Source organism: Ochotona princeps, chromosome 4, assembly GCF_030435755.1.
Source record: "Ochotona princeps isolate mOchPri1 chromosome 4, mOchPri1.hap1, whole genome shotgun sequence".
Classification (NCBI taxonomy): domain Eukaryota; kingdom Metazoa; phylum Chordata; class Mammalia; order Lagomorpha; family Ochotonidae; genus Ochotona; species Ochotona princeps.
Window position 1 is genome coordinate 17655410 of NC_080835.1, and position 21549 is coordinate 17676958.

General features: G+C 45.5%; 2 protein-coding genes across 2 annotated transcripts in view; both read right to left on the bottom strand.

Moving 5' to 3' along the window:
- Window positions 1-294: 294 nt before the first annotated feature.
- On the bottom strand, window positions 295-11173 carry ACCSL (1-aminocyclopropane-1-carboxylate synthase homolog (inactive) like). The gene is made up of 14 exons (XM_004585594.4): window positions 10679-11173; window positions 9486-9545; window positions 8981-9051; window positions 8522-8591; window positions 8178-8244; window positions 7155-7252; window positions 6815-6892; window positions 6381-6481; window positions 5321-5410; window positions 3964-4009; window positions 3729-3870; window positions 1674-1816; window positions 1436-1589; window positions 295-424 (listed from the first exon to the last, which is right to left on the bottom strand). Exons 1-14 carry the CDS (start codon window positions 11171-11173, stop codon window positions 330-332), a joined length of 1710 nt encoding a protein of 569 aa, XP_004585651.4. The 3' UTR covers window positions 295-329.
- The window catches only part of ALKBH3 (alkB homolog 3, alpha-ketoglutarate dependent dioxygenase), a 167703-nt gene continuing 157229 nt past the window's right edge, over window positions 11076-21549 (bottom strand). The window contains exon 8 of the mRNA XM_058663150.1: window positions 11076-11214. Coding sequence (XP_058519133.1) covers window positions 11170-11214 — 45 coding nt within the window. The 3' untranslated portion in view covers window positions 11076-11169. The remainder of the gene's footprint in view (window positions 11215-21549) is intronic.

Here is a 21549-nt window from a genome sequence, read left to right on the forward strand (position 1 = left end):
GGGATTTAAGAGAATATGGAATTTATTAGATAATCAACACAAGAACCAAACCCATATAAAATAGGTACCCAGGCAACTCCCTTTATCCATCTAGGTACCTCCACACCTTCCCATCCTGATTTCAATAAAAACATTTTGGGTATAAAAGCAAAGAGTAAAAAGAGGCAAAGCTTCTAAAGATGGCAAATGCTTAGATCGAGGAGGCTCATGATGGGTCAGGTAAGACCGTTCGAGGAGGAGCCTGTTTGCCTAATCATAGTAAGAGTTCAGGACCCAGTCTTCACACTGCCCCTCCCAACCCCAAGCACATGATTGGATAGAGCCGGAGGCTAGGAAACAGACGCATCCGCCAGCATCTTCTCTATCTGTTTCTGTTCCTGAATCTGTTTCTGAATCTGTAACGCGTTGTGCAACCGTTGCATGGCTAGAGAGGGTACAAATGGAGACAGGAGCAAGCATTAGTGCAATTATTTCTGGTGGGCTCCAGACACAGGCAGTTTGGGGTAGATGAAAAGAGTCTGGGGTGCAAGACTACTGCATGTCAGCATGATTTCCAAGTTACAAACCTTATTGCATCAGCAGCCTGCTTGATGCTTCCATGTCCCTTATCAAATCCTGTGCCCTAGCTCATGGCCTTGGCTGTATTCAGATTTCTATTGGTCTCTAGTTCTTTCATTTGCTGTTTACCCCACTAGCCAAACAACATTCCTTAACATAAACATTCATGGCAATGAATGATTCACTGCTATATTCTCAGCAGGTGTCTGACATGTAAAAGGTAATTGAATGGATCAGAATTGAAGTTTTATAATACCGAACTACAGGCTCTTCTATGGCCATCTACCCATCATACCTGCTAGACTACCACTCCACTGGAATAAACAGAATTTTAAAAAATTGTTGAAGCAGGGTGAAAGATCTCCCATTCACTGGTTCACTCTCGCAATGCATACAACAACCAAAGCTAGGCCAGGCCAAAGCCAGGAGCCAGAAATTCAATTTGGGTGTCTCCCACTGGGTGGCAGAGACCTAGCTGTTTGAGTCATCACTTGCTGGTTCCCAAGGTATACATTAGAAAGAGCCAGATCTCAAACAAGCTACTTCAAAATGAGATGCAGGCATAACAGATGACATTGTAAGCACTATGCAAAATGCCCACCCCTGGCAGAGTATTTCTATATTAACATATGATCCCATTGCCTCCTTCAATGGCAGGCAAAATATGGATATCCAAAAAAGGTATCAAAAGTGAACAGGTAAAACTGGAGGTATTAGGCAATTTCTATATACCAAGGAGCTAAATTGGAGATACAAATGGAAACAAGTGGAGAGGGGTTGGAGTTAACAGAGAAAAGAAGATTCAGGTATTGAGTTGCAGAGGAGTTGGTAGAGTTTCTTTAGGGGGTGCCAGGATCAGAAGGCCAGCACCACTCACCCACTTCCAGTGTTGGAAGCTTTTCTGCAAACATGAGGCGGAACCAGCCAGGCTCTTTACACTTGAAGCTTTTGCCACGGGATAACATCACCTTCATGTCCAGAAAGTGCTGATGGAGGGCCAGTTCTTCATCAAATGTACATGGTTCTAGGTACTAGGGAAGAAGAGTAGTGCTAAACCTAAGACCCACCCTACAGGTCCGCCTGAGAACACTAGGTCTCTCACTGCCTGGACTCACCGACTTCAAGTTGATCCAGATGTAGAGGCCAGCGCCACCACTGAGAAAGGGGATTCCCAATAGCTTCAGCTGACCAGTGACATAATTGTAGGCCTTCCTGAGCCGTGAGAGGTTAGTCGGCAGGTACACTGTGTTGATCCATTCTGGATGGGCAGAAGAAAGTCATCATGGAACTGATGGCAGAGATTTGCCAGATGGTTCCTCCCCAGATGCTTCCCATTTAGATTCCTTGCAAGCCATGTTGGTAACCAAGACTGACTCAGCCTGATAGCCAGCTGATGTCTATTACACCCAACCCACCCACTTCTCATCTATGGCTCTAGTGGAGATAACAGGCTTCCTAATGGTCTAGAAGAAAGGTTCCCTTAGAGTTCACACCCTAAAACAAGAAGTCCAGGTAGCTCTGAGGGCTGGATGTTACCATTGTCCACTGGGCAGACAGTAGAACTCAAGGTTCCTCTTGCCTCACATAGGATACGGAGAACCTCAGACATGCTTGGGGATGCTCTTAGCTATAGCTCTGTGATAGAACTTGGCAAGGGGGAAAAGGCTTTAGGAAGCTCTGATGCCCAGTTTATACCCCTAGATCATCTTAGTCAGAATCACTGGGGATGGAGCCCACACATCAATATTTAAATTTCCCAAGTAATTAAGACACCACTTGATGTGCTGCCTATATCCCATGTCAGAGTGCCCAAGTTTGAATCCTATCCTTTATTCCAGCTTCCTCATGACATGGATACATCTGGATAAACAGAGGATGGCTCAAAGACATAGTTCTCTGCCATCCACATGGGAGGCCCAGACTGAATTCTAGGCTCCTGGTTAACCTGGCCCAGCCTCAGATGTTATGCATATTTCAGGAGTGAAACAGTAGATAGAAGATCTTCCTATTTTTCTGTCTTAATGGTTTATTCATCTATTTATTCATCTATTTATTTGAAAAAGTAACAAAGATGGGGACAAAGACCCAGGGATCTTTCATCCGCTGGTTTATTTCTCAAAAAGAACACAATAGCCGGGGCTAGCCCAGGCCAAAACCAGGAGCCTGGAACTCCATCTGAGTGTCCCATGTGGGTGATAGGGACTCAAGTATTTGAGCCATCCTCTGCTTCATTCAGCAGAGCAGCCAGGATTAAAATTTGTATTCTAGCATGGAATGCCAGCATTGCAGGTGAAGGCTTAACCTGATGTGTCACAGAAATAGCCTGTCTGTGTGTTTTAGGTAACGGTTGCTTTTAATTGAAGTTCCAAGGAATTCCAAGGTGCATCCAAGGTTAAAAACCAATATTCCTTTAGTTAGGATCTGATTTCTGCCAAAATGTCAACGAGTCTGGCATTATGTAGGGAAGTATCCTGTGGGCTTCATCTGATCTACCCTCTTGCCCATCTATGGTTTAAAAGCTATTTGCTTTCAGCTAATCAATCGAATGACATGACTGTCTCAATACATCACAGCTATAAGTTTAAAACTTCCAGCCTGGATCTGAATTTTCAGAACAGGTCTTTGCCAAGCTTGGGCCATGGCATTAAAAAGGGAATTGTCCTTGGAGGTCGGAATTCTCTTGAGCTTAATGGGGAAGGTGAATACAGGTACCATAGACCTTATGATGTCAACTCATCTCAAGGATGGTTCTTTTTCAGCCACTTGGGGAGGCAAGATTAGATGTTATTAAAAATTTCAGAACTTCTTGTTACCTTTGTCTGAAGTGAGCACAGTATTGGGGTGGAAAAAGACAATCACACAAAGGCCAGTTTCTGAAGTTTCTACTTTCAGGTCTCAGAATAACTATTATAACTATTTCCAGGCAGAGTGCAGCAATTTAAAGCCCATTCTGTGTTATAGAACAAGATCTCCACTTCCTACCCACATGTGACTGCCCCATCTGAGCTGTAATCTGCCCTCCTCCAAACTTCACATCCTGCCATGATTTAACTTGAGACAAAGAGTGAACTCAGCAAGTTGAGAACACACCAGAGTCCCAAACAAATCCAGCAGCTCTCCATGGCCATGACGTCTGCCCGAGACGCTGGCCTGGAGGTGGAGCCCAGTACCTGTGTCTTGGAGCAGGCGGTGTAGTTTGTACTGGGCGGTGCCAGAGGTACTGTGGAGGTAGCCAAAGGAGCACATGGCAGAGGCCACATCCTTGTTGTGGGTGTACAGAGCACCAAAGCGGAAGCCAGAGATGCCAAAATCCTAGAGTAAGAGAGGTGGAAGAGGGAACATCTGGTTTGTCTGCCTTCCATTCGCTTCTCCCTTTCCCATCATGGATGGGCAACTGGGGCTCACCTTACTAGTTCCCCAGATCACGTGGGTCCTGTTGGGGTCAGGCAAGCTGGAGAATAAGTGCAAAAATCAAAAAGTTATGCAAAAGTATTTAAAGGATGGAGACTTGGGATCTATATGCAGAAATGGGAAAGCAGACTTCAGATCCTTCCTGAGGGTCCCAAAGTTTAAGAAACTGCTTCTCCAGTTAAGCCAGAAGTCACAAATTCCCCATGAAGGTTGAGATGGAGCAGCTCCCCCACACCCACTGAATGGGGTCCAGGACCCTGAAGTCCAGTTTAGAAGCCTGACTTGGGCTGTTCCTATACCTGGCCCAAAGCTACCTTCTTTGTAGCTGGCTCTCCAGATGTGGTCACCCACACTTGACTACTTTTTCATTTGTGAGGCAGACAGATTTATGGAGCACCCATCCCCAAATCCTTGCAATGGAGAAAACCAGGCCAGACCAAAGTCAGGAGCTGAGAGCAGTCCAGGCCTCCCACATGGGTGGAAGGAACCCAGTTACTTGAAGCTGCACTTGCTCCCTCTTGGGATCTGCATTGTCAGGAAGCCACAGGCCAGGGAGGAACTGAGCAGTAAGCCAGGTGCCACAGCATGGAGCGCGGGTGTCTTAACTAAACTTGCCCCATTCACCATTTTTAGAAAATGCTCACCTATGGCTATTTTAAAAGCTTTTTACGTAATTTCATTTTATGTGAAAGGCAGAGGGAGAAAGATGCTTCCAACTGCTTGATGTAGTCCTCAAAAATGCCCACAGCAGCAAGGACTAAGCCATGTATATGTCAGAAGTCTGGAATTTAAGGACTAGATAGGGACCCAAGTACTTGAGCCCTCATCTGCTCCCTTCCTGGGTGTGCTTTACGGGGAGTCTGGCTTTGGAAAGGAAAGATCTAAGACATGAGCCACATTCCAATATGGAATGCAAGTGTCCCAAGCCGTGTCTTACCCACTGTGCTAAAGAATCCCCACCCCTCACCTATCCCTTACTGCCAACCTTTGCTAAGCTGTTCCTTCTGCCAGGAATGCCCTTCCCTTGCTTTGTTGGAATCTTATCTCTGGGGCTAAAGACTAAGTTTTAAAAAGTTCTGTCTTGCTGTGTGCTTTACTTGTGCTCTACAGGAACACCCCTGACCTGCCTTGGCACTTTCTAATAAACTTTGCCAATATAGTTTCTGTCTCATTCTCAAGCAATAGCATGTATGCTAGAAGACACCTGGAGGGAAGTTGAAGGCTTTACTTACTATACTCACTGCCCCACTTAACTCAGTCACTGTCAGCAAATCAGTTGGTGGCACACAAACATCCTGCGAAGCAGGAATCTCAGTCTCAGCTGGACTTGGCAATGAGAGCCACAACTCACCTTTCTATGCTCAGCACGCTGTGGAACTTGAGAGAGTCATCAAACACAGTGAGCATGTAAATCTCATCCATGATCACATGCAAGTAATTCCTGTAGTTGGGTGGAAGAGAAAGAACAAGATCCAACTTCTCTCTAATTTTCATTTACCTAATGTTCCTCTCTGGGTACAGAGCCGACCTTCCAATTTTCCCCAGCAGCCCACATAACCCTTGTAAGGTAGCAAGAGGTGATAGAACACAAGGGACCCTTGACCCTGGCTTAGAGGGAACACAAAAACACATGAGAACTTCTTGAACCTTTCAACCATCAGAGACCAATGGAAAGAGGGTGGGTGTGTAACAGTGTGCTAGTCTGATACAATCAGGAATTCCCAGCCAGGGTCTGAGCCAAGTGGTGGCACCAAGTGGGCTCCATATATGTACGTCATTTTATTTACTCCAATAAGCCTCCGTGTGGTCATCTCCATTTCACAGATAAACGGGAACTAAGCTTGAAGAGGCTAAGTGAATTCCGTCTGCTAGCAGGTGCTGGAGCTGGGCTTTACACATCATCCTGTTGAAGTCTTGCCCAATGAGCTTGAATGTTTGTGCCCCTACCCTTGTGTTCTGCTATTAAGTGATTAGGCTTAGCCAGGAAGTTTAAATAGGTCTGTTCCTTCTGTGAAAAGGTGCAAAATTTACTTGCCCAGCTAGAACCCATTCAGGATTCTAGAATGTTCTTAGCAATGGACCATTGATGTTATACAGGGACACATTTCTCATTTCACAAGATCTGAAGGTCTTTCAACACCTCAGTCCTGAGAGTTTGGGAGATGCGTGCTAGCCATAAAAGTATACAATGACCATTGGGTGAATATTTGTACTTAGCAACAGCTAGCAAAGAAAGGGCACAGATTGATTAAAGTAGCAAATGCATGGGCACATTCAGTTTCAGTTCATTGTATGCAGCTCTGCAATGTTTGACAACACTATTTAGGGTAAATTACTTTCTAGTTCTGAGTGGACCTCAAGTGATGTGAATCCTTTCAGGAACCTCAGAGCCTTGAAGGTGAAACTCATACCTCTTGGCAAATTCCAGGTATTCCTTCAGTGACTCTTGGGAGTAGATGCCACCCAGAGGATTCTGTGGGTTGACTAGCACGAGGCCTTTGACTCTTTTCCCCTAAAAAGAATGCAAATGTGAGTGAACAGGAGCCCTTCACATCCACCTCCAATGCAGTCAAACATCCCTGTAGGACAAAATGCCTGGTAGCTGACATTAAGACTACCTGGGTAGGATCTCAAGTCAGCACCTACCATCATGTCCACAGAGGGGAAAGCAAGAGCGTCTGGGGTTGCATGGACAGGCCCCTATGGGAAATGGCTTGGGCATAATTTACAGTCTCCAACTAGTGAGAGTCTACCAGGTGTTGTTGAGCAAGTTGTCCCCCAGGCACAGTACTGAACTTTGTTCACAGCCAGTAGTGATCACCCTGAAAAGTTATTTTCTCCTCACCCTGAGTCTAGCTTCAACCATGGCTTGCTCCAGCTTTTTCACAGTGAGCTGGAAAGGACTGGTGTTCTCCTCGGTGATCTAGAAGAGAAGCAACACTGAGAAATGCCACCCCACCCTGCCCCACCATGAAAAGCACCGGGGCCTCAAAGATCCATTCCCAGGAATCTACACAAGCCTTGGCCTTTGTGCCAGGTGCCAGTACCACAAGCCTTGTTCATTCTTTACCCTTCCCCCCACCTTCACTCACAAGTAAATAAAGGTAGGACCCGTATTTCCCCTAAATGGCTTTAGACTCATGCATTGCCCAGGTGGACTGACCAGGGGAGGACTCCATTCTGACCTCACTCTCTAGGTGGACGCCAATCAGTTCAACTTTGGCATACAAGTAGGAGCTGAAGATGAAGCCACCATAGAAGGGAGTGGGGATGAGAAAAGCATCTGGAAAGGCATAAGGAGGCAAAGTTATCAATCCAGGTTCCCTCTGTCACTATCTCCCCACCCCCATGCCCAGCCCCACCAGCAACAAGGTTACCAGCAGTAAACGACAGTTGGGTCATCCCTTCTATCCAGGGATTAATGTTCTTGGGCACAGGATCTACAAAACTATCCATTCTTACAGATATTATTTGGAAACAAAACTATTTTCCTCTCTTGGAGTATATTATGACAGAAGGCAAAGAATAAGGCTGTATATGGCTCAGCATCCCAGGCACAAGTCAAGCTAGGCTGGCTGATAGTTGGCCGTCTGGGCACCAGGAAAGTTATCTGTTCCAGGCCCAGACTCGAGGTCAGGGATGCCCATGCACAAGGACAACTTGGGTTATTTGGACCTAGTGATATCACATGTCTTTCTTCCCATGCATTTGGCCTCATGAAGCAAAGACTCAGTCCTTATTAGTGAAACAGACCATCTTGGCCACTTCTTTGCATGCACCCAAAGACCATCAAGACCTCAGGCTCCTGATAAGGCATCATTAGGAGGGAGGTTGAGAATTGGTCTCTCAGGTTTCTTTGGTCCAAGACCAATTATAATTAGGCTTTTCTTTTAGGAGGTAGGAAGTAGTCCATATAGTTTAAATCAGTTACCAGGGCTATCTATGTTGTAACTGAACCCCAAAGCCCAGTTACCAATATAAGGGGTTGCCATCCATTGTCATTGTTCCTGAGGTATATATCCTTGAGGAAATCAAAACCCATCGCTGCCTTAAGATATGGCGACTTCCTAGGCATCGGAGATGTCCCAGTACTTTAGGTAAAGACCTGGAGTCAAGATGTTCTTTTCCCTCTAAAGCCTGGTGCCTGTGAATTCCCTCTCAGGTGCCAGGATCTTGCCGAGATGGAAAAGTAGGGCCCCTTTACTTACCCCCTGGGTCACACAGAACCATGGCTAATGCAGAGAAGACAGAGCAGCAGCCATTAAGAATAACCACCTAACAATAGTGTAAGAGAGAAAGAAGTCACAAACCAGTATCTATGTAAGGTGTAGCCAGTATTTATATAAGGTGTAGCCATGCTACCTCCCTCCCCCGGAAGCAATAGCCACAAGCAGCCTCTTCTACTGGAACCCACAGACCTTCACTCTACCCTAGTCCTGAAAGTCCCCACTGGTTCTGCCTGTATCCCCTAGGAAGCATCAAGAGTCCTCCCCCAACTCCCAAGAAAACAGCCTACTACCAGGTCCACAGGAAGGCTGAGAGACTGACTCACATTGTCTGGATTAAGGCTGGCAGGTGCTTTGCAGTAGTAGGTCAGGAACCGAGCCACTTCTTCCCGCAGGCTGTGAACACACCCAGAGACCCTGCGGTTCCCAGGCCCCCTTCTTCCTTCAGGGCCTACACCCCAACCTTTTTCAAAGGACAGACTGTCCAATCTAAAAATTGCCTTTACCATCCAGTCCAACTTCATTTTGCAAGACTGCCAACTGAGGCTATCAACTCTCCAAGTCACAGATGCTGAAGGAGAGTTGGACAGTAACTTGAGCCTTTTGAATTGCAGAACAGTGTTATCCCTATTATCTGAAGCTGTTAAAGAACCTTAGCTCCAGGCATTTCCTAGCAGCTATTACCCAAGGAAATGGGGAGGCAGCCAACTCAGAATCTGGTACTTGAGCTCTCCCCTGTACAAGGGCAGGTAACATGGATGAGGAGCTAGGCGAGGGTCACTTACAATGGATGCCCTCTCCAATCAGGATATTGCAGCAGGACCTCCTCGATGTGGTTCATGTCACTCTGGCACAACTGTTGACAAATAGAGCATAAAGACAACCAGATCAAAAGGTCTACCTATTTCATACACAAGAGTGTTTTTCTGCACATACTTGGCCTGCTGGAAGGAGAAGAGGTGTGCTTGCTACCCATCTTTTAATGAACAGAGGCCTCCATCTTCTTGTCATAAAGCGCACAGAAACTACGGACACCTCACTGGGAAGCACTTGACAAGTTCCTCAATCTAGAGACTCTTGTTAGCAGCCCAACTAGAGAATACCTAACTAGAGAATATGCCTGGATGCAATCAGCATCGGCTGGAACTTACACTGTTCTAGAAGGATTTCTCCACCCATTTCCCAAACCCCTATGTCTCCCTCTTCTATCTACCCCATGCCGAGGAACATTCTAGAGTGACTGGGCTTAATGGGTGAAGCTCAGCATAGAAAGCCCAGTATACGACTTACCCTCTCAGTCATCAGATCGATACAGAGTTTGTTCTCACTGGTGCCAAGGTTAATGAAGCCCTGGAGATGGAAGGAGCTTGAGATCAGTTTACCCTTTATGGATTGCTTCAAGCATATTGGGAAATATTTCATCTTTGGTTACCACAGAGATCTTATTTCCCCATGAAGTGCTGCAATCTATGGTTGACAACTTTAAGTGTTAGCAGAATTTTTCCATGAACCAAAAGTCTGAAAGCTTGTGAATTCCTCCCATCTAGAGTCTCATAGATAATAATGCTTATACTAGATATCTACCAGTCATTGAGTTCTTTGTGCAAGACACCAGACTAAGTCCTTATGTGAGTTGTCTCAGCTCTTAGGAAGAAGATTCTGTATAATCCTGAATGTCAAGTTCACTAGATTAATATTCTATCAGCTGTATGACCTTTGGTGATGGGTGCAAATTCACCTGCTAGCCCATCACAGGCCTTGCCTAGAATCTGTCATTCATAATTACACATAAAGACTCTCCAGGTTATTAAAAGATTTTGACTCTCAAATCACAATGGAGTGGACTTGGCCCAAGAAAAGCAGATGGTCACTGGCCACACCTCACTTGGAAACGTAAGAGAAGCCACTGTGAGTGCTGTCCTCTGCTGTGGACCTCCTGCACTGGGAACCTCTGGTCTGTGCCTGTCATTGGACACACCCCCCTCCATGGCTGTCCATGCTTCTCGCCATGGCACTCATTGTCTCCACTTCCTCTGCATGGGCCTTCCTTCCCAGTTGAGAACTTCCATGCACTCATTCCTGGGGGATCACCACCACCTGCTTCAGTCTTTAAAACACCTGCCAAGACACCTGAAGCAGGTTTCCTTTTAGTGCTCTTGGGCTTATTATTAATCCATTGGTTGGCCACATTCACCATTCTGCTAAGTTCCATAAAAGCAGGTTCACTCACCCCTGCAACCATAGAAATTAGATGCTTGTGGGCAAGATCTGGGATTTAGGGAATGCTTGTAAGGAGTGAAGGGAACCAGAATTCAATTCTCCAACTTTCTGGTGCATGTCACCTAATTTCTGTGACTACTCCCTTACCTTCAAGGAGACATCAGCACCCCTTTCATAGGATGTGAAGGAGAGACACAGCACTTAGCACAGAAATCAGAAACTTAGTGACTGGGGCCCTCCGGGATAACACCTCTCATTCTTACCATGCTGTTCTTGTCCTTGTGGTATTTGTCTCTTTGGTAGGCCTGGTAGTCCTGGAATCCCGACTGGAAAGAGGCAGCGATATCAATTCCACGGCTGGAGAGGTCCTGGCTGACAAGCGTAGCTCCAGATTCACTCTGTTGGGGAGTCGGCCGGTAGGGTTGAGAGGACGAGTTCACCCTCTGTATACCCCCAACAGCAGCCCTGGAATTCAGGACTGGGAGAGTCTCCTGTAACCCCAGGCCACTCACAGCCTCGGACCACATGAGGTTGATCATCACGCGTATCAGGTCGTTCAGCTGGTCTTCATGCTCACAGATGGCTCCAGTATGACTCTGTTCCTCCTGCAAGGTTCTCAGGTGCGTGAAGTGATCCTGCACAGACTGCTGTAATCCCAGTAGCATTTCCAGTAGATTGACATAGACCCTACAGTCCCTAAGGAGCTGACTCCTTGACTGGCTGCGGAGGACAGTAGGGGTGCCTGGCCGGTGACTCATCCTCCAGGTGTTCGTGTTTGCCTCAGCAGGCTTCCTGGAACCTACTGAGAAAGGGGAAGCATGCTGCAACAAGGGAGACATTCTCCAACCTTAAAGTTCCAGGCATGGTTGGGAACATAGGTGACCTCAAGTTGATCACTGCTCATTCCTTCCAGCCCATTCCTTGGTTATGAGCTTGGAGTAACTAAGGAAGAACCACCTGTTTGTGCAAGGGCAATGTCTGAGTGAACCCAATTCGAGAAACTAGAACCCTCAACTTCAATGGCAGTAGAATGAATTCTGTTGAAGAGCCTTGGGGTCCACTTGGAAGAAATGAGGAACTGAACAGGCAACTTTTGGATTCTTCAACAGAGGGGTCCCCACTTTGTTGGGTCATCAACTTAAAAATAAATTCTGCTGCTTTAAAAAAATGGTAACAAAAACAGTAAATAAGTATTTTGCTAAGTAGAGGTCAATAAATGATTGCCTGAGGGCCAAATCTATCTGTCGCCTCACCCTATGAAGTTTTACTATGAGCTTTATTTACAGACTGATTATGGCTGTTTTTACAATAGCACCATTGAGTAGTTGTGAGAGATGCTATGGTCCAAATCAAAAAGTTTTACTCTCTGATCTTCTGCAGCTAAAGTTTGCTGACCCTGTTCAAGAACATGAGCCCTTGTTCGAGTCTGTTTACCTCCACCTTGGCCCTACCAGAAACTTGGCCTCTCTCCTTCCCCATATGGCTTTCTAAAAATGCCTTCAAAGTACCAGTTGTGACAGCTGTCTTGGACCTTACTGGTGACCATCACTAACAGTCATGGTCATCATCAGTATCCTGGTTTCCAAACTTTGAAGCCCATCACAAACACCTCAGGGGCTAGTAAGGCCACAGCTAGCAAAGTCTCACTCTTGGGTTTGATTCTGAAGTGAAATCTGAGAATCTTCATTTCTAGCAAGTTCCAAGGACTGCACTTGAAAAACTTTGGAGTATTTAGATCAACTTTTCTGAGAAGTTAGGATAACAAGAAAAACCTTCTTAAGACTTTGGAGAATCAATGAAAAGAGTCAATAACATCCCCAGTAAGAAAACGATATGCAAGCAGCTGCTGCTTATTCTTTAGGACAATACCCACATCACCATGCCAAGGCCCCCATTTTTCTCCAAGCAAAAATAATTTAGATTGACACCCCTTCCATTAAATGTTACAATGCCAAGTTCTTTTCTGCTAAGTAATGTGCCCCTGCATGTATAGAACCCCGTTGCCTCTTTGACAAGTTTATGACACCTACACTGCAAAGCAACAAAATGTTCTGCCCAGCCTCTCTAAATCATGTTCGCCCTGCCTGAGATGTTTCCACAGCAACCTGTACTTTTCCTTAAGGACTTTCAATATCGTTACTTGCAGAGGATCTTTCCAGGTCAATTTTCATCTCTGTCCTGCCATATTGTCTGCCACATAGGTTACCATCAGAGTTAATGGGTAAGGGAGGCACAACATCAGGGATATGATCAAGCCATGATGAAAGATGCAATAACGGTCAGTTGGAACCATAGGATAAATATGCTCCAAGTCTTGACTTGGGATCCAACCTTTCATCAACAGTGATACAAAGAAGTTTACTCACCCATGTTAGGAATGTACTGCTTAGGCAAAAATCGGACAAATGTGAGCATCTATGCCTAGATTAACTCTTTAATAAGCAAATCTTTGATTCTTCAAACAATGTCTCCTAAAAGCAGGTTTTATTTAGTGGATCACAATTTCATTTAAAAATATGTGAATATCAGGAAGGGAAAAATGGGATTCCTTCGACTTGGCCTTCCAAAAATGTGGTACTCATGCAGGCCAAATGGTGGTGTTGACCTTCCTCTGATAGTCTCACAACTATAATCACCTTGAGGATTTTTATGATGGAGTTCTCTTATTAAGTGTCCTGTGTCACCATCACAAAATTCAAAGAAGTGACAGTTCTCTGGACAGCTCTGCAGCATCAGCTAGTGCAACCTAGGGACCCAGACTTTGATCTTTCCAGTTCAGGCTGGATCAGGGGTTCTGTTAGACTTCAGGCTCTGGGAGTTCTTTCTGTTAACAAGGCCCCACTAGTCTGTTACATGTGTCCTGCCTCCAGGTGCACAGGAAGCAGGAACGAGTAGGAAACCAGAGGCCAATGTGACCCAACAGGCCGCTAGAGGAGGGAGGCAGCTATAATGACAATCTCCCTAGGCAGGTTGACAGGGCAGAAAATGGGGGCCAAGGCAAGAAAGTGAAAGTAATGGATCTTCCTGGTAAAATGTGTTGCCTGAGAAGCTGGCTGGTAGCAAGGCCAGCAGGAAACCCAGAAACTGTATCTTTGCCAAGACTTGCCTTTTATATAGCACAGGGGTGGGAGGTGCAGCTCTACTATTAAGAAATGCCATTCCCCAAATGCAGCAAGGTCCCAATATGCCAGCCCACAGCTCTCTGGTATTGGGGCAAAAAAACAAACACAAAACAAAAACAAAACAAAAACCTTACTCCTCCAAACTGCTTGGACATACTCTTGGTTTCCATATTTCTCAGCCTTCTCAGCCTCCCACCATCTACTGCCGAATCTACACTCAGGTGCCTTCCATGGCAGGTAACAGTAGGGCCTCAGGATTAGTCTTACCGGTGCTCACACCCCTCTGGCAAGAGTAGTAGGACTGACCCTGAAGAGTAGAAACTGGCAAACGTAAGTGAACAAGGGAAATGCAGCAGAACAGGCTACAATGGCATCACACTGGTGTGTCATTCCTATTGAGTTACTTTTAATATTCCTTTTGCTAGTGCCCCAAAAGCTCTGCCTTGTTTTTCCTCCCTTTCTTCCTCTTGCTATAATGAGTATTCATGAACAACCTCTTGTGTCTCAGTACTCTAACCCTACTCGAAGACTTCTTTCTTGACACATTATGTATAATACTGTAGAACCTTCTCTATGTTCACGTGGGAGGAAGTGGGATATAGGTCCCTAATTCCAAGTTGCAAAATTGAAAGCACAAGTAAAAGTAATCTTGACGAGCCTACATCTATTTCATAGCTGCTAACGCATCACTTGGAGGATGTTAGAATTCTCTTCATTTGTGTGTGAAACTGAAGTTAAAGCAAGACAACTAATTTCTAGGGTTCCAGAGTAGGGTTAGAATGTAAATATAACACCTCCAATTTTATCCCTGGAGAGAAGTGTGAATTAGTAGAAAATAGTGAACCAGCAGAAAAAAAAAAATCAGTCCTTGAATGGACTACAGTCTCATGTCAGATAATGTCCTGAAAGTCTCAAGTTCTGAAACTGGATTAAGAATGTTTTGAATTGTAGATGAGTCAGGGGTCCTGGCAGAAGCCAGCAGAAACTCTGAAAGCTGTTGTTTTATACCAAGTTTCTTGAAGAGTCATTGTTGTAGGGTAGGCACTTGGCACTCGAGGTGAGACACCATTTGGAATATCCTCAAATCATATTGAATGCCTGGGATGGAGTTTGGCTTTCTGCTAATGCAGACCGTGGGAGGCAGCAGGTGACAGTCCAAGTACTTGGGTTTTGCCACCACATGGGAGAACTAGACTGAATTCCTGACCCCAGACTTAGGCTGGTCCAGTCGTGGCTATTGCGGATATTTGATTAAAGCAGCAGCAATGAAAATTCTCTCCTTTACTCCTCTTTCTGCTCATCATCTCCTCACTCAACCTTTCCTTTCAAATAAAATATGAAATACTGAAGAATTATTCTTCAAATGAGTGTTTATCACACAGAAAATCCAGGCACATGAATAATGAGTAATAAAACCAGCATAGACAACAGAAGTATCAACTAAACTCTAGCTGTTGGGAGTAGATAGTAAAACAATTTTCCAGTGGATGAGATAAACAAGTCTTCAAGTTGAAAGATATTAAAATGTATCAAAATGCCAGATTTGAAAGACAACTAGAAATTCTAGAAGTTAATAACCAGTGCCCCCAAACTGAAAATTTTAGTACAAAGGTTTAACAGATTAGATACAATAGAAAATAGGGACCTGAAAGAGGAAGATGAAGAACTTTATAGAATGAAGCATAAAGATGAAAAATAAGATCTAAACACACACAAAATTTTTGTGCCAGGATAAAAAGGGGTTAGAAATAAGTTAAATCGGTATTTCATAAGAGATAATCAGACACCAAAATATGGATGGATTTCAGAAGTCCAAATGCAAACAAGAATAAAGAAATCTATACTTAGCATTGATAAAGCTACAAAATTTAACAGGACACCTCAAAGTAGTCTAGGAAAGGGGTTATTTTTAAAGGAACAGAACTAAATCCGACTTCAGCAACAGTGGAAGTGTAAATGCAATACAATGTATGGTCACTGTACTGAAAGGAAAGAACTCCAAGCCTAGAATCTTGTGACCATCACAGGGCTTCAACAGGCAGTTCTGATTCCTCCCCCTAGACTGCTGGATTTACTGTAAAAGACCAACTATGGGAGCAAGCAGGTTTGTCTTTAACAGCTGAGGCCAGCTGAGTGAAAGAAGCTGGGCAAACAGAACAGGCTGTCCTTACGGAAATAAACAGAAGTAACCAGCAGTGACAGGAATCTTAACAGTGGTCATTTGGGAAAGGGATGTGGAAGGTACACTGTGTCCTATAAAATAGTTTCTGCTTTTTAATCAGCACATACTGTTTGTATGCAACATGATAATTCAAGATAGGTATATAAAGTGTAATGCTCAACTTAGGGCACTAGGCATTTCCTGCTCAACAGTGACTATTTCTGCATGTTAGAAACCTTCACTTTTCCAGTTATTTTGGAATATTTCAGACTGCTATAGATATGGTTACTTAAATGTGCTACAGAACAACAGAAGTACAGAATACCAATGGATTAGACCAGGCTGAAACTGAATCCAAACTCATGCTGGTTGGGGACCCAACCATTTGAGGCATCATTGCTGCTTCCAGCTCTGCATCAGCAAGAAACTAGAACTGGAATGGAGTGGGATTCAAACTCAGGCCCAAATATGGGATGTGGGGTCCCAGGTGGTATCTCAACCACTAGGCCGAACAGCTATAACTACGTTTTAGTGCCCCTTATCTAATTTTTTTACCCCCCCCATCTTTCCTTTCTCCACTTCCAACTTCTTACCACTTCATTCTACTTTATGAGATAAAATTTTCAATTTCCACAAATGAGTGAGGATACATCATTTGTTTTTCCCGCTCTGAGAACTTTCTGGAGAGATACAGGATTTCTATTTCGATATATGGTGATGGTCACATGGCTCTAGCTGCTGGTCAAAGCTCAAATGATACATACTAATATTATGGAAGTCCTAATTTTGAAATACAGCCATACTTATGGTTCTTTAAAATAGAAATAACCAAATAAATGTATTTTCAATGCTAGTTATTTAGGAGGAAAGCAGGGGGCAGGCACTGGATTTACTGAAGATACTGGCTTTCCTGGTAGTAAAAAACGAAGAGCCAATATTACAAGATTAAAAGCTAATCTAACAGAGGAGGAGGAAACAGAAACATAATTGTGAGTGTAGAGATCATTTTGAACCATCCTATGATTACAGTTAAGTCTGGATGAAATAGACAACTTAGAAAAAAGAGCCCCCTCCCTATACATACAACTTGTTCATTCTAATTCTAAATGGTTAATTTCCATAGAAGTTGTTGAAGACCGACTCTCCAAATAAGTACCTGCTCCAGACAGCCTCATAGAATTCTACTGCTTATTTAAAGGAATATCTTGTTCCAGTGCCATTTACACTGTTCTAGAAAGAGGAATCTATGTTATCAAATGATTAGTAAGATTTGCTGAAATTTATAACAAGGCACTGTGGATGAGTCTCACCTATGTTTAGATTACGGATGCCTTAGAGGCTCAACATTTAACAAGCAGAATCCAGCAGCAAGGGTAGTTAATACTAGGATGTATACCAAGAGATCCTAGGAGGGTTAAAAAGAAATCACTTGATTCATTCAGAGGTGTTTTAAAAACGCTGACAAAAACCAGACACCTTGGCTTAGATGATATAAAATGAATGAGTACATCTTTAACATGAAAATAAACATCTCAAAACACCAGCCTTCTCCTCCATTGTGAGACAATGGTGGAATCCTCATAAAGCCTGCCCATCAAGAGCAATACTGTAGTGAAGGTTTCATCAAGCATATCAGGCAAAGAAATGAGAATCAGAATAGAAGTCTTGAGGTAGGTGTTCAGCCCAGCAGCAAAGATGCCCAAACGCCCATGGGATTGCCTGGGGTGAATTCCACCTCTAGCTCACGATTCAAGCTTCAGCCAGTGCTGACCCTGGAAGGCAGCTATGATGCTCCAGGCATGTCACCCCTGTGGGAGAACGCGACTGAGTGCCTGGCTCTGACCTGGCCCAGAATCGGCTGCTGCAGACTTCTGGAATGTGAACGGGAGAATGGGAGCTCTCCACTCCCTTTCTCTCAAACAAATGTTTTTAAATGCATTTTGAAGAAACAGATAATGCTAGCCTAGCCATTAGGATATCTCTGTACTGCTTGGAAGTACCCAGGTTCAGTTCCTGGCTCCAGCTTCCTGTCAATGCAGACCCCAGGAGGCAGCAGTGATGCTCAAGCGGCTCATTTCCTGCCACCCACAAGGCACACCTACAGTGAATTCCCAGTTCCTGACTTTGACCTTGGTCCAGCCCTGGCTATTGTGGAGATCTCAGCAAGGAACCGGTTGTTGGGGATGGCTGGGGGAGAGCTCTCGCTTATTTGCCTGCTCACACTTTCCCTGACTGCGTCTCATATACACGGACTCTGGAGAACTTCCATCTACAGATTACTGCTATACACCTGAAAAACATAATTAGGAAAGATCTACAAGAGAAAATTTACCAACAAGGCACAGCAAGAGATTAGCAATCGTAAATTAAGAACAGCTGCAACAACACCCCGGCATAAGAGATTTCATCATACTACTCAGAATATGGTGCAATTCAAAGCTACTGCAACCTTCGGTAATTTTTCATTTAATGTTTTCAGACTGCCAAGGGCCACAGGTAACAGAAACATGGAAAGCAAAACTGTGGGTAAGGTAGGGAATACTGTACAAGATGACTTCAGAAGTCTGTGGGAAATGCAGTGAAAAGTCTGTTTCGGTGTCCAAAATACTTGAAATGCACGCTGTGGTGGGGAGGAGCACCTGAAGGTTCATGAATTGTATAACATGAAAGAAAAAACCCTGCATGGGTTTTGAAACAAATTAATTTTTTTTGCACCAGAACAAATGTATCTTAACTCCACATCTCCCTCCTGAACTTATTGACTTCTCTTTGATCAACAGCTATTTTGGATCCAGAAAACCTCAAGCCAAGTTCAGTTCCTTATGAGCATCACCTGACTGAATCCTGGAATTAGCTCTCTTGGGAAGACATCACCACTGGCCACAGTATAGAGAGGCCCCAAGGGACAACTCAATGGTACGGATCACACAAGTAGGATCTTAAACCCAAGGCCACTGAACCCAGACCGACCCTACTGAACCCCCTACATGAGACCCCTTCCTGGAAGGACGCAAATATCCTCAAAACTTGTCACTTGCTCTTGTGGACCCACAACCCCCTTAAATCTACCAAGATCTCCACCTTCCTGGGGCCCAGAAGAACCAAAGCAATACATGGCCCAAAGCTCCTGTCTCATTCCGTATCCCATAGACAGCACTCACCCCTGTTTGTCCAACCATCCCACACTCACCCTTCAGTTTAAACTCCTTATCACCGACCACTCAGTGAAATCGTCTGTGACTGGCAGATCCCAAAGAGCTGCAATATAGCCGCCCTCCTCACACCAAACTTGCTTGTTGCTCTGGCTAGCATGCTCTGCTTTTAAGGATGGGGGTGTGGGGAGGTGGTGTTTCAGGGCTAATTAATTAATAGGATCCACCTTTTCCCTTTCATGAAGATCTCCCCAGGTGCTCCCCTATGCTTTGTACCTTGACAGAGCCCCATGGTGAGGCCAGAGTTTTCAAGCTCTGGAGGGTATGGGCATCACCTGGAATCCCAGAGATGCTAGGACCTGTAGACTCTGTCAAGATCACCAGGTGATTCCACCACCCACCAACCACTGAGAACTTACTGGAGAAGGATCCCAGTTAAAGCACTAATGAGCTCTTACTTTATCCTGTGATTGGAGAGGCCTTGATTTGAGAGCAAATTAAAGTACATTAACCTAGGGCAGGAAGGACAACTTGACTAGGAAGCTCCCAGTCCCCCAGGGCACTTCTGATTCCAGTTTCCCACTGATGCATGTCCTGGGAAACAGTGAGTAAGGGCTCAAGTTCTCGGGTCCCAGTCATCTACGTGGGAGATCCTGACTGAGTTCCTGACTCCCAGCTTCAGCTGGGTCCAGTACCAGCATTTGGGGAGTGAACGATGGTGGAACTCACTCTCTCTCTCTCTCTGTCTCTCTCTCTCTCTCTCTCTCTCTCTCTCTTCCTCTCCATCTGCCCCTATATTTCAAACAAACAGAAAAACATTAATCTGACCTCTCAGAAGCCATGACCACCTCCGCAATTCTTCTCCCATCCTGTCTTTTACTCACACAGCACTATTCCCCTATAGCACACTCTGGTATAATCATTCTTATTGCATTGCGTTTTCAGTGTTTTTCTCTAGAACCCAAACTCAATGGAGGCAGGGGCGTTGGTCCAATTTTATTTACCAATGCTCCTCCCATGTGACTCATAGAGGAGCTCAGTGATGTCTGCAAGTGCATGAGTAAGTGGAAAGATGGATGATGACGGATGGATGGATAGATGGATGGATAGATGGATGGAATGTGGCAATGGTGGATGGATGGGGTGGGGCTGGGCAGATAGATGGAAGATGGATAGATAAGATGGATGGATGGAAGCATGATGTGGCTAGAGGGAGGATGGAGGGTAGTGAATGAGAAGATGAATGATAGGTGGATGGATGAAATGGGGGAATGGTGGATGGACGGGATGCGGGATGGGTAGACAGATGTAAGATGCAGAATGGAGGTTAGAGAGTGAATGGGTGAATGGATGGTGGGTGAACAATGATAGATTAAAGGCACGGGATAAATGGACGATGCATGTAGATGATTGGTGGATGGATGGATGAAAGCCATTATGCAGCCATCTAAGAAAGGTCTGGGTTCCCCCTCTGGTCTGTAGGCTTTTTTGTGCCTGCAATGCTCCAAGACATAGAAGAAGGCTTTGGTTAGTGTTAGTTGAATACTTCATTGTACTCACCAGAGAGTGACTGGAGATGCCTCCTTTGCTTCCCAGTCCCACATTCTCCAACTATTGGAAGCTGCTTGGAAGCCCTTCTCCAGAGGGCACGCTGGGAATCCAGCAGCTGTAACAGGGATTTGCCAAGAGAGGTCGCTGAGCTCCTATTTTGTCGCCTGGCGCGAACCGCCTGGGGCAGCCCGCTCTGACCGCTGAGAAGCCATGGGTGTGAAGCAGACACAGGGAGAGTGCAAGGACCCACCCTGGCCGGGTCACCCTTAGGGCCTAGCCGCAAGAGTCCGCTCCACGCTGCTAGACGCCGGGAGGGCGGAGAGAAGGCCACGATCAGAGCACTCCCGCACGTTCCATCTCGCGGTGGGCCAACCCTTGCTTGGCTCTGAGGATCTTCTGGGGTCAATGTTTCCCCCAGAGAGAACTCAGGGGCTTGGGAGAGGCCACGTGCCATGGCCCACACCTCCCAGGTAGGAACATCAGAAGAAGGGGTAGCATCAGATTTGGTTCTGCAACAAGTAGGACTCCGAGGCCGGGGTCTGACTTCAGTTCTGAGGTTAAGGAAAGGAAAAGCAGCCCAGGGAAGGACAGGGACCCTGCTGCTGCTATGAGCTGTGCTCTCATGATTCCAGAAACCTGGGCTTTGCAGAAGCCAGGGCCACACACAACTTTGCTTCAGAGTGGGCAGCCTGGCAGGCAGCGGAATGGCAGGTGGGGATAGAGAGGCAAACACTACCCCGCCCTCCGCCTTCCCCCCACCCCCACCATCTCAAAACGTACCCACTTGGCCTAGGCCAGGCCACTGCATCCGCTGCCACAGGCAAAGGCCAGGATAAGTTTTGACTGGCTACACTTTGCCACAGCATCTGCTAGCAAGTGTTGGGGCAGGGTGTAAATCTTGTAAATCTTGTCATAGCAGCCCCCTTGCAAAGTGCAAGATCAGGGACTGGGAATGGGTCTGGAAGGGAAACTGTGGGCATTCCTCTGTTGGGCTGCAGCTCCTACAGGTATGCTTGAGAGCCAGGGCTGGGGGTGGGCCAGGCTGGACAAGGCAGTAGCACCGATCGGCATGCATGTGAACTGAGCTAAGCTATAGCATTCATAGGTGTATACAAGAACCTCCTTGGGATGTGACACTGACCAGACTG

Coding starts and splice junctions, on each gene's coding strand:
- ACCSL (XM_004585594.4), bottom strand. CDS start 11,173: ATGAGTCACCGGCCAGGCACCCCTACTGTCCTCCGCAGCCAGTCAAGG. Junction 9,546..10,678: donor ACAAGGACAAGAACAGCATG/GTAAGAATGAGA, acceptor TTCCATCTCCAG/GGCTTCATTAACCTTGGCAC. Junction 8,592..8,980: donor GATTGGAGAGGGCATCCATT/GTAAGTGACCCT, acceptor GTGTGTTCACAG/CCTGCGGGAAGAAGTGGCTC.